The following is a 15,567-nucleotide window of genomic DNA, read 5'->3' as shown; positions in this document are numbered from 1 at the left end:
TTTTTTTTTTTTTGGGGGGGGGGGGCATTTGGCGCCCTTTTGCCTATGCCTAGGACCGGCCCTGTGTTCCGGAACATTCTGCTCAGCCAACATCACACCTCAGACTGTTGACCTCAACGGTAACCCATGGTTACCCTAATGGGGCTTTTCCACTAGAGGGCTGACCTGGGTCAGCCCAGGCTGGCCTGCTTCTTTGGCGCTTTTCCATTTGTCGGCCTGGGTCGGGTCGCTTCTTTAGCTACCCTTCGAGGGCAGGAACCTTTTTGAGACCCGGAACCTTTTTGCCAGGCTGCATGTGACGTGTGACGCTGCACACTGTTGATTGGTCAATGGAAATCGTCATCCCATGTTCATAGATTTCTTCGCTAAACGCCATCTTTAAATACCACATTCGCTCTTGGAAAATGTCACTACAGTTTCTGTAATAGCTTATTAATAAAGATTAGAAAAATTATGCTGACCATCGTATTATCTTAGTTTAATGTCATTTCAATGCATCATAGAACTTTTATTTACGACAAGTGTTATGAAGGCCCACAGTTTAGAGCCAGTTTTAGTTTACCCGAAATTCAGCCCTTTTGCCCTGTTATTTCCTTTCTTATTTTTCATACTATTTCTGTACGTTTTATGAAGGTGTATGTATTATTATTGTAATGTTTATGTATATGTTTGATGACGTAGTATATCCGGGGTGTGTCCGTGACCCGGATGCTAGGTTCGGTGGTGTATATATAAGAGACGGAAGTGGTCCGTGAGTCAGTGTGTGATGAGAATCAGAACGAGAGAGACCAAACGAGAGAGAGTAACGAGAAGTCAATCTAAGATGGCGGATTCAGTAACACGCACACCGTGCAGAAGCTGAAGACGCCAGGAAAGTGATTATCGAGTTCAGAGCTGTATAGCCCGTTTAGTTGTGTCCCCGTTAGACAGCCTTGCCAGCAGCCGGCTGTTAAACGTTGGACCAAGCGAGACGCCAAACTGGACAGAATCGTCGCCTCCACGAGCGGACTGCGACCGAACGCTGACTCCATCGGAGCTTCGACGTGGACCACCCGGACCTGAGCCCTTCACCCCTCGGCGCGGACTACGAAGAAAGCCCTTTCCCTCCGCGTTGCTACGTCACCCCCCCCCTTTTGTCTGCTACCTTCCTCGATGCACATGCCATCCGACCAGGCCTCAACGCGCACCACAGCCCGGGACTATAAGCCTGTTCAGGCCAGAGACTATGAGTGAGTGATTGAGTGTGTGTGTGGCCGGCGGGGAGGGAATGTATATATCTGGGGATGTATACATCAGTCATGTAAATAAATGTGTTGTTCATATGTGATACCGTTACCGTGTGTTAGTTGTTTGTATGCTAATGCTAATTCCAAGGCTAATGCTAATGCTAATTCCAAGGCTAATGCTAATGCTAATTCCATGCTAATGCTAACGATAGTAACTGCTAGTCTAACGGTTTGCTGGCGCCCCCTGCCTGTATCCTCCTACACTGCCTATTTAGCTTAGAGTTAGTTAGATAACCAGCCCCTTCCTAAATTATACAGTCCTTTCAGCTACTCCCTGGTTACAATTGGTCCTTCGAGCCGGATAGGTAGTGTAGTGATAGCATGGCTGAGCGCAGCCAACCAGACCAGACAGTTACCCCCCCTTCTCCGCCCCCTGAGCCAGAGCCACGACCACAGAGAGTCCCGCGGTTGCCTCCGAGGTTACAGGAGTATGAGCTTGAGCTCGAAAGCTCACTGAGTGGTAGCGAGGAGCGCACTCCACGGGATACAGTGGTCGGAGAGGCCGAGGTGTCCGCCGGCGCGCGGGTGGCTAGCACTGAGACAGCCCTCAAAGAGCACCAGCCTGAGGATGAGATGGCAGAACCGCAGGGTTTTGCCGTGGAAACGGAAGAGCAGGAAGGAGAGGCCCGGTCCGACAGCGCCTGCGGGCGGAAGAGGGAGGGCCTCAGCCTTAACGATCTGCCTCCCAGTACGGCGCGCTCGAGACCTAGCTCCTGCCGCTCAGTGGTTTCCTCCCGGTCCAGGGTTTCCGTGGGCAGTTCTGCCTCTGGGGCGGATAGCCTGCACTCCAGAGGGAGTAGTGCCGCGCTGTCCGAATGTATGCGCCAACAGGCCGAGATGGCGTTAGAGCGGGAGCGCCAACAGGCCGAGATGGCGTTAGAGCGGGAACGACTCCAGTTCGAGCGTGAACGCCTCCAGCGCCAGGAGGCGCTAGAACGCGAACGCCTCCAGATGAACGGAGCGGAACGCGCGGCGGAGAGACAGCGCCAGGAGGCGCTAGAACGTGAACGCTTCCAGATGGAGCGCGACCGCCTCCAGACGGAGAGACAGCGCCAGGAGGCGTTAGAGAGGGAACGCATCCAGTACGAGCGCGAGCGCTTCCAGATGAACGGAGCGGAACGCGCGGCGGAGAGACAGCGCCAGGAGGCGCTAGAACGTGAACGCTTCCAGATGGAGCGCGACCGCCTCCAGATGGAGAGGGAGCAACTGCACGCGGAGAAGATGGAGGAAGTGATGCAGACCATGCGCGACGTGTGCATCAGCAGAGCTCCGTCGGCCCGTAGCTCCAGAGCATCATCCGCACGGCCCTCTCGAGTGCCATCTCCTGAACCCCCCGCCGATGGCTCCATGACCCCCGCCATGACTGTCCAACTACAGGCCCAGCTGACCACCTGGAAGGAAGAGGACCAGGGACCCGACCGCTACGCGGCCCAGAGGGAGCCAGCGTCGCTGCCCGGGAGGGGAGCCATCCCCCAAGAGCGTAGCACACCCCTAGGTCCTCCAGTGCACCAAAATGCATGCAGGCCGGACACCCAGACCGTCACTCCAGCCCCGATCATCCACTACAGGATGTTTCCCCAGGTGGAGGGACCCAAGTTCCCCTTCTTCAAGGACGAGGACAGGAGCCAGTATGTGGAGCTACGCATCTGCCTAGACACGCTCTTGGACGACTCCTGCTCCGAGTCCTACAAATATGCGATTCTCCTTCAGCATGTGAGGAACCCCAGAGCCCACAACATGGTTCTGGCCCATGCCTCCGCACCGACACCTTACACCAGAGCGCTCGCCGACTTGGATGCCCGCTACGGTCGTCCCTGGAACCACGCCCTTGCTGAACTGCAAGCCCTCGAACAGCAGGCCCCCATCAAGGATGAACGGGCGCTGGATGACTTCGCGCTCCGCGTGCACACCTTGGTTGGAATGCTGAAGACGCAGGGCCCAGCTGGCGCCAGCGAGATCAACAGCACCTCCAACGTAGAGCGGCTGCTCCGCAAGATCCCACGCTTCCGGCAGGAGAGGTTCCGGCGACAGCAGCGCGTTCGTAACCCCGGGAAGTTGGGTCTGAGCATGGCTGCCTTCGCGGAGTTCCTACTGGAGGAAGTGCATGACACCAACGTAGACGCCATGGGTTACGCTGAGCCGAAGAAGGAGAGGGAGAAGGGAGACCGCTGGGACCGGCCGAGCTCGAACAGAGGACGCCCAGTAGGAGTGCTGCACACGGAGGAGGAGCCTCGGAGAGAGAGGAAAGCCCGACCTGAGGGAAAGGATTCCTCTCAACCCCCTCAAAAGGGACGGAGAGGTCCACCGCCATGTCCGTACTGCACCAGCGAGCACTGGTTCAATGAGTGCAGTGACTTCAACAACCTGAGTACCGAGGCCAAGCAGAGGTGGCTCGAGGAGAACAAGAGGTGCTGGAACTGTGGGCGCGACCATCTGGCTAAGAACTGCACCTTGAGGAGAAAGTGCAATCGCTGTGAGGAGGTCCACCTCAACATTCTACACGAGGTCTCCCTCGCCAGGTCCACGGAGGGCACCAGAAGCCCTAGGTCCGGTCGCGCACCGGAAGAGGAAACCCCTGTCTACTACCTAGACCCAACCCAGAGCAGCGGCTCCAAGGTCCTACTGAAGGTGGTGAAGGTCCGACTCCACCACAACAACGCTGTGTACGACACGTACGCCGTTCTAGACGACGGGTCGGAACGGACCATCCTCCTCCAGGAGGCAGTGCGCCGGTTGGGGCTCCACGGGACTGAGGAGAAGCTGACTCTGCGCACGATACGTCGCGACCTTAAAGAGGTCACCGGGGCGAGAATCAACTTCTCTATCTCCCCGGCGGGGCGGCCGTCGGATAGACATCGGCTTCAGAATGTCTTCACCGCCGACCAGCTAGCGCTCTCCCGCTACGACTACCCCCTGGAGAGGTTACGCGCAAGATATCCCCACCTACGGCGAGTAGACCTACATCCGATAGAAGGAGCGGAGCCAACCCTTCTCATCGGCTCGGACAACGCTGCACTGATCGTGTCGCTCCGTCCTCCGCTGAGAGGACCACGAGGCTGCCCGATGGCTGTTAAGACTGCGCTTGGGTGGGCCCTCCAAGGCGCTACCGAGTGGAGAGATAGAGACGGGAGAGCTACGTCATCCCTCCATGTCCGCACCGAAGAAGTGCAGACCATCAACTGCCTTCACACCAGTGTGGACTCCATGAATGCGGCGCTGCTAGACAACGTCCAGAAGCTGTGGACGCTAGACGTTGCGCCCTACAAGAATGAGAAGCTCTACGTACGGTCAAAGGAGGACGTCTACGCCCTAGACCTCCTTAAAGCAAAGACAGTGCGTATCGAAGTCCAGGGCGTTAAGAGATACGTCACACCACTACTCCGCAGAGAACCCATGCCAGAGTTTCGAGTATCCCCTCGAACCGTCCTACAGTGTCTGACCAGTGTCTGAGAAGCGTATGAGGAAGGACGAGGTCCTTGCTGCTTCTTACCGAACGGAGATGAAGAAACTGACGGAGTCCGGTCTGGTGAAGAAGCTTGAGCCAGCCGAGGCGAACCAGAGTGCCGAGTCTTGGTACCTCCCGCACCACAATGTTCACCACAACGGGAAGAACCGAGTGGTCTTCAACTGTAGCTACCAGGTGGGGAAGCTCAACCTCAACCACTATCTTCTCCCTGGTCCAACCTTGACCCCAGCCCTCTTGGGAGTTCTGGTGCGCTTCCGTCAGCAGCCGATCGCAGTCAGTGGTGACATTAAGCGAATGTTTCACCAGGTCAGGATGTTGGAGGAAGACAAGCCACTCATGAGGTTTCTCTGGAGAGAGGACCCGAGCGACCCCGACCCCTCTATCTACCAGTGGGAGGTGCTACCCTTCGGGACAACCTGCAGCCCCTGCTGCGCTACCTATGCGCTACAGACTCACGCCGCGCAGGAGACGGCACCTCCTGGAGTGTTTGACGCCGTCCATAAGAGCTTTTACGTGGACAACTGCCTCCACAGTTCGAAGACAGCCACGGAAGCCCGTCAGCTAGTCCAGGACCTGCGTGCTCATCTCCAGGAGGGTGGATTTGAGATCTGCCAGTGGGCCAGCAACGACCCGCAAGTCATCAGAGACCTCCCGAAGGAGGCCACCTCGACCAGCAGCGAGGCTTGGGTCTCTCACTCACCAGATGATGCTCAGGAGATGACGCTCGGACTTATCTGGCAGTTCCAGACCGACACTCTACGCTATCGCAATAAGCCTGCCAAGCCTCAACGCGTCACGATGAGAACGATATACAGCACTCTAGCGAGCCAGTACGACCCACTGGGATATATCGCTCCCTTCACGACGATGGCCAAGGTGCTTGTCCGGGAGCTGTGGGCCCAAGAACGAGGATGGGACGATCCTCTGCCTCGTCACCTAGAAGAGAAGTGGAAGGCCTGGGAGCAGGAACTTCCCACTCTCCAGCACATCAAGCTGCAGCGGAGCTACTTCCCTCCCTCCACGGACCTAGAGAGGAGTGTCATCACGCTACATGTATTCTGCGACGCCTCGGAGATGGCGTACGGGTCCGTGGCATACGTCAGAGCGGCAGAGCTTGGAGGTGAAGTCCACGTCTCGTTTGTCCTGGCACGTTCCCGAGTGGCGCCGAAAAAGCAACAGTCCATCCCAAGACTGGAGCTGTGTGCTGCCCTGAACGGCGCGCAACTGGGAAGGTTCCTGCTCGACGAGCTCCAGCTACCTCTGAAGAGCGTCACCATGTGGTCAGACTCCACTACCGTCCTCCAGTGGTTGAAGTCCAGCTCATGTCGGTATAAGGTGTTCGTGGGCACCCGAGTCGCAGAGATTCTGGAGTTGACTGAGGTGAACTGCTGGCGTTATGTAGACACCAAGAGGAACCCTGCTGACGTCATCACGAGAGGGGCAACTCTACAGGATCTGGCTGAGCCCCACCTGTATCACACGGGACCAGACTTCCTACAGGAGCGGGAGTCAGAGTGGCCAGCCACGCCGGCGTTAGCAGAAGACAGAGAGGACAAAGAGCTGCGTAAGACGTTGTTCTGCGGAGTCACCCAGGTCGTAGACCCTGAGACTACTCCAGGAGAGGAGTGTGAGACGCTCGAAGAGCTGCAGAAGAGGATGTTCTGCTCCAAGGCCGGTCTACCCCTAGATACTACGCTCAGCGCCGAAGATTACACCGCGGCGGAGCTCCTGGTGCTGCAGAGTGCCCAACAGGATGCCTTCTCCCGAGAGCGGGAGTGTCTCGAGAAAGGGAAGCCGATCCCCTCGGACAGTAGACTCCGCGGCTTAGCTCCAGAGCTCGACGGTGTTCTCATTCGCGTGGGTGGCAGACTGCGCCGCGCTCAAGATCTAGACCTGGACACGAAGCATCCCATCGTGCTTCCCACTAAGCATCAGGTCACCAGGTTGGTCATCAAGCACCATGATGACAAAGTGCAGCACGCGGGTGGAGAGCGTGTCTTCGCGGAGGTACGACGGAGATTCTGGATACTCCATGGACGGGAGGCGGTACGGAGATATCAAAGGTCCTGCTCGGACTGCCAGAGGTGGCGAGCCACGCCGCCGCAGCCCATGATGTCCGATCTGCCCGAGGACCGGCTGCGACTGAGACAGGCTCCGTTCCACTCTACTGGGGTCGACTGTTTCGGGCCACTCCTAGTCCGAAACCGGCGAGCCTCCGAAAAGCGGTGGGGCATCATCTACACGTGCCTGACGACGAGAGCAATGCACCTGGAAGTTCTGCACCAGCTCACAAGCGACAGCTTCCTCATGTCCTTCAAGAGGTTCACCTCCAGGCGAGGGACCCCTAAGACCCTCCGGTCGGACAGAGGCACCAACTTCGTCGGTGGTGAGGCCGAGCTGAGGGCGAGCTACGCTGCGATGACTGAGGAGGCCCGTGACAGACTCGCCTCCCAGCAAGTGAAGTTTGAGTTCAACCCCCCAAATGCTCCACACTTCGGGGAGCCTGGGAGCGGGAGATTCGCTCAGTAAAGAACGTCCTACGTACCATTCTCGGACAGAAGGTGCCTACCGATGAGGTGCTCCAGACTGTACTAGCAGAGATTGAGGGCATCTTGAACTCCCGGCCCCTAGGCTATACCTCCAGTGATGTAGCAGATCTGGATCCCATCACGCCCAACTTCTTGCTGATGGGGCGGCGAGACTCTGCACTGCCTCAGGTAGTCTACGACCCTGCAGAGCTCACCGGAAGAAGATGGTGGAGGCACAGCCAGGTGCTCGCGGACCAGTTTTGGAAGCAGTTCATACTGCACTACCTGCCGACCCTGCAAGTCAGGCAGAAGTGGACGAGGGAGAGAGACAACTTGTCCGAAGGTGCCGTGGTACTGGTGATCGACCAGTCCCTTCCACGCGCCGCCTGGCAGACAGGCAGAGTGACCAAGGTCCTGCCGGGTCCGGATGGAAGGGTGCGGACGGCCATCGTGGACGTTGGTGGTCGCACTTACACCCGACCTGTGGCACGCCTGATTGAGCTCCCTCAAATTACCAAGGACACTATCACCTCCTACCTCACGCTGCTAGAGCAGCCTAGCCAGTGTGCCTTCCTTAGTTAACTGAAACCGAGGGTTTCATGGGGCGGCTGTTATGAAGGCCCACAGTTTAGAGCCAGTTTTAGTTTACCCGAAATTCAGCCCTTTTGCCCTGTTATTTCCTTTCTTATTTTTCATACTATTTCTGTACGTTTTATGAAGGTGTATGTATTATTATTGTAATGTTTATGTATATGTTTGATGACGTAGTATATCCGGGGTGTGTCCGTGACCCGGATGCTAGGTTCGGTGGTGTATATATAAGAGACGGAAGTGGTCCGTGAGTCAGTGTGTGATGAGAATCAGAACGAGAGAGACCAAACGAGAGAGAGTAACGAGAAGTCAATCTAAGATGGCGGATTCAGTAACACGCACACCGTGCAGAAGCTGAAGACGCCAGGAAAGTGATTATCGAGTTCAGAGCTGTATAGCCCGTTTAGTTGTGTCCCCGTTAGACAGCCTTGCCAGCAGCCGGCTGTTAAACGTTGGACCAAGCGAGACGCCAAACTGGACAGAATCGTCGCCTCCACGAGCGGACTGCGACCGAACGCTGACTCCATCGGAGCTTCGACGTGGACCACCCGGACCTGAGCCCTTCACCCCTCGGCGCGGACTACGAAGAAAGCCCTTTCCCTCCGCGTTGCTACGTCACCCCCCCCCTTTTGTCTGCTACCTTCCTCGATGCACATGCCATCCGACCAGGCCTCAACGCGCACCACAGCCCGGGACTATAAGCCTGTTCAGGCCAGAGACTATGAGTGAGTGATTGAGTGTGTGTGTGGCCGGCGGGGAGGGAATGTATATATCTGGGGATGTATACATCAGTCATGTAAATAAATGTGTTGTTCATATGTGATACCGTTACCGTGTGTTAGTTGTTTGTATGCTAATGCTAATTCCAAGGCTAATGCTAATGCTAATTCCAAGGCTAATGCTAATGCTAATTCCATGCTAATGCTAACGATAGTAACTGCTAGTCTAACGGTTTGCTGGCGCCCCCTGCCTGTATCCTCCTACACTGCCTATTTAGCTTAGAGTTAGTTAGATAACCAGCCCCTTCCTAAATTATACAGTCCTTTCAGCTACTCCCTGGTTACAACAAGCATAACACAAAAATCGCTATTATGTACCGTTTTTGCCCGTGAATAACACCGGCTGTGAAGGTGGTAGAAACACAATACTCCTTTGCTAACTTCACCATCGCTATACGGTCATTTTGAGCCCTTAACCACCGCGCTGACACCCCGAGAAGATATGCTTTTAACCGTAAACTCAATGAACCGGGAGTTCACCCGCTGCTGCTCGCAGCACCGCTTGCTGCTGGTTGAAACTCCCGTTGACAGCGGGGCGAGAGAAAAGTTTTACCAGGGAATTCGCTCCGCGCTGTGTCGACCATGATAGGAGTGTAGGATCGACACCATTCAAATGGTTTTGGATTCCCTGTCCTCTCCCCTATCCGGACACGTTTGAATTGTTATCCTAACCCACGGTAAATCACAGTTATTAACCTGCAAAGGGTGCCTCCGGGCACCGTCTTTGCCCGTGAATAACACCGGCTGTGAAGGTGGTACAATCACAATACTCCTTTGCTAACTTCACCATCGCTATACGGTCATTTTGAGCCCTTAACCACCGCGCTGACACCCCGAGAAGATATGCTTTTAACCAGTGGTGTAGTCTAGTTTTTTCTAGTGGGTATACTGTGATTTTTCCCTCCCAGCCTCATATTGTTCATTTCGGAACGCAATAAAAATGCGCTCCCTGTCTAATGTTATATTATATATATATATATATATATAAATTACATGTTATAAGGCTGATCTGTTCATGATAGTGCAGCATTTTGACTTCATGTCGCATCTCCCCCCTTTGATGGTGTATGACGCTATAGTCAGTCCCAATGGTCAGAAATTCAAGTGCTTCGTAACACAGACGGGGTGAATTTTATGAATGAAAGTGAAAGTTCTGTCACAAAACACTGTTACGTATCCTCACACATTTTTAGGTGGGTATATGGAAATCCTTGGCCTTTCCTAGTGGGTATACGGCGTAGTCCTGCGTATCACCTCACTGCTTTTAACCGTAAACTCAATGAACCGGGAGTTCACCCGCTGCTGCTCGCAGCACCGCTTGCTGCTGGATGAAACTCCCTCTGACAGCGGGGCGAGAGAATAGTTTTACCAGGGAATTCGCTCCGCGCTGTGTCAACCGTGATAACAGTGTCGTATCGACACCATTCAAACGGTTTTGGATTCCCTGTCCTCTCCCCTATCCGGACACGTTTGAATTGTTATCCTAACCCACGGTAAATCACAGTTATTAACCCGCAAAGGGTGCCTCCGGGCACCGTGTTTGTCCGTGAATAACACGGCACACAATGATACTACAGTTCATAAAGCAGACAAGTGAAGGCAGTGGTTTTAAGGGTTCAAAAAACATGACTTTATTATGTGTACATAGCTTCCTCTCTCTCTTTCTCTTTCTCTCCAAAAAACCACGGTTAATAATATACCACATGCCGAGGAAAAAGTATACGATAGCTTCAAGTTCCTCCATGTTGCTATTGTTGTGGCTGTGTTGTGTCTCGTGAAAATATACGTCACCACCATGGCGCGCTGTTATGACGCGTAACTCCGCCTACTATCGCCTACTCCTCCTACTCGTTCCTGGTCTCTTGTGTATAGTGGAAAACCAGAACTGTTCAAAAGCGTGCCGAAGCGTGCCGAGCCGAGCCGAGCCGGGCCGATAGTGGAAAAGCGCCATAAGACCCATTTGTCCAGTCTTTATAGCGAGTTTCTTTAACCCAAGTATATTTCAATGATGAATTTATTTATTTATTTGACACTTAAAAAAAAAAAAAAAATGGGTATACAGTTATCGACTCCAAAAGAGCCTAAAAAGCATACACGTATAAAAGACAAGAAAGAAAAAAAACAAGGATAACACAAGAAAGCCAGAGGATTATTTCCAATGTGGTCCTTTGATGTTAAAAGATGTAGAAAGGGGTAGTGGTCGCCTGGTCTAGTGGATAGTGAGTTGGACTTGTGATTATGTTAGGCCGGGGAATGTCCCTGTAATTCGTAATTGTAAATCGTTTTGGATTAAAAGCGTCGCTAAATGGCAAAAAATATATTAAAAAGGTGATGATGACATGGGTGGTTTATGTGTTGTGGACAGGTTAGAAGAAGGCCTCAATCTGGGTTATTCTAGGACGTCCTTTTTTGCGCGGCGACTCGTGTGAGGTGCGTGAGAAAACAGAAGCTGTAGTGGAACTGCAAAACGTCGCACACCTTGGACCAGAAGTGTCCCGTCAGGTGCTGGAAAGGTCGGTACCGCGCCAGGGTGTGATCCAACAGTTTGAGCGCCACGAAACCGCCGCAGGACAAGACGGCCAGACCCAGGTACCTCCGGGACCGGGCATCTCCGTACTGGCGGTGCACCCCGACACCCTTGTACACGGCGAACGCGACGTGGCAGCCGAGGGCCACCTCGAACCCTTGGTCGTGCACCAGCGCCAGGCTGTAGCTCAGCAGGGAACACACCTCCACCGTCACCGCGTAGCGCGGCCGCCAGCCGTGCCGGACACAGTGGCACCACACCGGCACCCAGGCGAAGATGGGCAGGGTGACCCACTGGTCCAGCACTGAGGGGGCGCGGCGCAGGGTGGCCAGGCGCACCCACTGCACCGGCGCGTAAACCACGGCCATGACGGCGAACACGTCTTTGACATAACGTGCCTCCTCCTTGGCTTTGTCTCCTTTGCCTTTGTCTGCTGCTGTTTGTTGAAAAAGCCAATATATCCCCATGAATATGTATCCCAGGTTGACCAGAGAGTTGAACGGCATGGCCAGGAACACGGGCAGGTAGTCCACCGGCTTCTCCGCGTAATGGGCATAGTCCACCTCCACCAGGACACTGTCCAATACGCCGCTGTGCGCCACTGCAATGCACACGACACATGGCACCAACACGCTTAACAATGCTGACTTCATTATTGTAGAATATATATGTTAACCCTGTACTGTAGTAGACACATGTATGTGGTTAATTAGATTACGCGAAAATGCTAAATAACTGTAATTCTCCTCTCTAACAAGTGACCTCGGTCAACAAACTTGTGTTGTTTGTTTTCCGGGGTTTGAATCACGTGGCTGTAAATTGAGCAGTTGATTGGGCAGCCACTTTTTGTATGCCTGTCCATGATTGGATGTTAGTTTTTATTAATGTGTTGATAGTGAAACAGTAACTATTTACTTGCACTTATTACAGTATGTGTCCAGGTAATGTATTTCTGACATCTATTACTTTTGCTAACACTGGTGATGGTCATACGAAACTGCCCCTCCAGAAATGCCAAGCTAAAATCACCACTGACCTGCAGGTGATCTCGTGCCTTTTATATTTAAAATAGAGATGCTTGAAATCGAATGGGGGTGTCTGTAAACATGCTAGATAAAGTTTATAGCCTACATATAAAATAAGACATTTACATAAGTGAGCAATTACTTCTAAATATCCTATGTGCCACACAAGCCCTGGGGGGAAGCCAATGGCTATGCAGCGTCCTTATTTAACGCTATTGACTATAATCTATACATATTCAATTAATTATAATATGCTACACAAACAGTACATTATTTATTTCCATCTGTATAACCAAACACAATGAGCATCAAACCAGCAATAACTCATTAAAAAACAAAACTAAGTTGGAAGAAACTGGCACAAGTATCACTCTTCATTGTCGTCACCTTAATATGAACATGTACATAACATTGCAAAGAACAGTAAAAAATCAAATAAAAATAATAAAGCCCTAAGAACAGGACAGAATGAAAACTACATTGTCTCTTGAGCTTATAAATGTCCAATTGTAAGCCTTATGATCTTGCATGTGGTATTCTTGCTACAATAACACTTCTTCCACTTCCTCATCCGGACAGCAATAGTATTCCACAAAGCAGATCTGTCCTTCATCATTCCTGACCAGGTACTGCAGGGACAAGAAGCCTCTATTGTCGGTCCTCACAGATACCTTACAAGACAGGGCCAAGGCTTTGGTGGAAGGTTTCAGTAGGGACATCTTGTACCTGTCGGAGACAGAAAACAGCACATCAGCACATTTAGGGTTCACATTTAGGGTTCAATTAGCCATAACATAAAATGAATACCTCAGTGGATAATAGGACATTAAAGAAATAAACATTTGTCAGGTATAATGGTTGATATACAAATTTTTAAGCTCTGCTGTAGGCAGAATGGAGTAAACAATTATATAAAATATAAGGGTTTGTTTCAATGAACCAACCAAAACTGAATTATGTAAAAAATACAGTGTACAGTGATCGAACTGACCTGTTTGTCTGAGTCTTTGTGCACTGGAAAAGCTCCATCATGTCAGAGTCCTTGGGGTAATCATAGTGGGCATTCCCAGAATTGCCGAAAGTAGACAACCTAAACACGTGGACAGACCAAGAACAGAAATGTAGCGAATATGATGAACTTGGTTGCCAACAAACAACAACCTTTTAGAGGATAACCCCCCCCCCCCCCCCCCACCCCCCCAAAAAAGAAAAGAATACTGTACCTAAAGTAAGGTTGACTGGGAGACATAGTAATTTGCAGGACCTCACTGGTCATGTCCAGCTCAGAGAAAGCCTCTTTGAGACTCTCAGACTGCAGGATGACTTTGTTGGTAACGTTGGTGCTGCAGAACTCAAAGTCGATGGGCTCCTCTGGTTCCTCTGTGTTGATCTTACACACAGTGACCACACCCCCCTCCTCCAGAAACAGGGTCAAAGGGTAGCCGTAGCCCTTGTAGCACATCTTCAAGGCAGTGGTCACTCCTTCAAACACAAAGACCCACACTATGTTACTCACATGCATTAGCTTACATTGCTTTGGTCTGTTTGCAGAAATGTGCAAGAATTAATATCTTGATCAGTCACCATTACCTGGTACTGTACTTCCACCGAAGATGGTGAGACAATCTAGAAGAACGGTCAGGTTGACTTGAAACCCCACTGTATCATCATTGATGGTAAATTGTTGGAATATTTCAGACTAGGAGAAAAAAGGTACAATACATGACAACAAAACTCACATGATGTATAAGCAGGTTAAAATGTCGTCTTTGATGTGTTAGCTAGGTAACCCACGACTACACTAACCTGTATGAAGGCATTGGCTTGCAAACATTTGGAGTCCTCCACAGTGACTTTCAAGCCGTTTGGTGTGGCGTTGAAGATGGCATGGTCTTTGAAGCTTATGGCTTTAAGGATGTTGGAGAGGTTCCGTACATTGTCCAAGCTGGCTACAAGGACGTACTGGTCGTCTCCAGTTTGAGACTCTGTTGTTGACAGGGGCATTGTCTTAGGTACTGAAATAACAAAGTAAATAAGAGATAGTGTGAGAGAACTGGTTAATATACAGTCGGCCGACCAAGAGACAAAGAATGCACATTTAAATACACTAGACACTATAAGAGAACAAGCATAGACAAAGCAAGAGAGCAAGTATAAACTCAGATCAGTGGATACAACTGAGCTAGCTAGCTACTATGTTTATTTTCCCGTCAACGCTTGCTGAAAAAGTTTAAACAAATCTGATGTGATCGATTTAACTTCTAAGTCGTATCACACTCACTCAAAAGGCAGGCGATTTAAACGACCAAGATTGATATTATATCAATGTTTGTTGACGTTTTTGAAGAGACGCGCCATCAGACCGTCCCACTGCACTTCCGGATATTTTTCTTCTCTGGTATTGTTGCCCTCAGTGTCCAAGTCATTATCAATGAGCAGTACTGCCTCCTAGTGTTCAAAGCCATCTCAACAATATTTTTCAGAAAAGACCAGCCTTTTCAATATTTAAATAATAATGATAGGAAAATGAGTTTAATTTGGCATTGTACAAGATGATACAGATGGTACAACTGACTCAGTTAGGGTTTGATGAGGGTACTTGGCTCGACCATCGATAATATAAAGGGCTTGACACCTCACAATCATAGACACACATGTTAATGTTGCCACTAGATGGCCAAGTGTTGCCACTTTTCCCCCCACTCATGATAGACTCAATACTTCTGTGATGTGAAATGATAAATGGGTTTGATATGGAAATTAATAATTTAAATACTCAAAGAGAAAACATGGGTCTAATATGAAGTTGCTTCTACACTCACCAAAATACCTGTGCATAGCCCTGTAAAAGCATATTTGTGCCTCACTCAGTTTAACTGTTAGTCTCTATGGGTACAGTATCATTGAAAGGGAAGGCATGCCATAATTGCTGCAAGCAATGCAGACATCAGTTGCTGGCCTTGTGTTCATATCTGGGATACCTAGGATTGCTGTGGTCTAATGGTGAGTCCCAGCGGAACTATTCCCATTCAATAGGATATGAGCCTGTGGTTAAACAATAGAGAATAGCCATTTAATAATGTTTTTATTTACCAGGGATCTTGTCCTGAATCATATCATATGGTTTTATCTGGACTGTTTATTCTGTTACAAATTACTTTTACAAAGTACTTTAGTCAGGCATATTTTATTGTAGGATATCAATCAGCCAGGTAAGTTAGAGGAAAAGGTTAAGTAGGATGTGTGATGGCTGCATCCACTCAGATTCCCTTATTTAATTAGGAGTAATAACCATACTTCCCATGCCATGAATTATCTCTGCTCTGCTCTGCTCCGCAGCATGGAGACACCAACAAGTGGCTCTA

General features: G+C 51.0%; 2 protein-coding genes across 2 annotated transcripts; both read right to left on the bottom strand.

The window, feature by feature from the left end:
• Positions 1 to 10,260: 10,260 nt before the first annotated feature.
• On the bottom strand, positions 10,261 to 11,830 carry LOC308154980 (transmembrane protein 187-like; the record flags this gene model as incomplete). The annotated part of the gene is made up of 1 exon (XM_080528206.1): positions 10,261 to 11,830. One exon carries the CDS (start codon positions 11,828 to 11,830, stop codon positions 11,045 to 11,047), a length of 786 nt encoding a protein of 261 aa, XP_080384332.1. The 3' UTR covers positions 10,261 to 11,044.
• Positions 11,831 to 12,744: 914 nt separating this feature from the next.
• Positions 12,745 to 14,206, bottom strand: rad1 (RAD1 homolog (S. pombe); the record flags this gene model as incomplete). The annotated part of the gene is made up of 5 exons (XM_080529613.1): positions 12,745 to 12,928; positions 13,194 to 13,292; positions 13,426 to 13,684; positions 13,793 to 13,901; positions 14,009 to 14,206. The coding sequence occupies 5 exons, from the start codon at positions 14,204 to 14,206 to the stop codon at positions 12,745 to 12,747; spliced, it is 849 nt and encodes a 282-aa protein (XP_080385739.1).
• Between the last annotated feature and the right edge of the window lie 1,361 nt (positions 14,207 to 15,567).

The sequence above is a fragment of the Nansenia antarctica genome, assembly GCF_963989245.1.
Source record: "Nansenia antarctica genome assembly, chromosome: 4".
Lineage (NCBI taxonomy): Eukaryota > Metazoa > Chordata > Actinopteri > Argentiniformes > Microstomatidae > Nansenia > Nansenia antarctica.
Note: the sequence above shows the minus strand (reverse complement) of the source record. Positions and strands in the feature narration are given on the sequence as shown.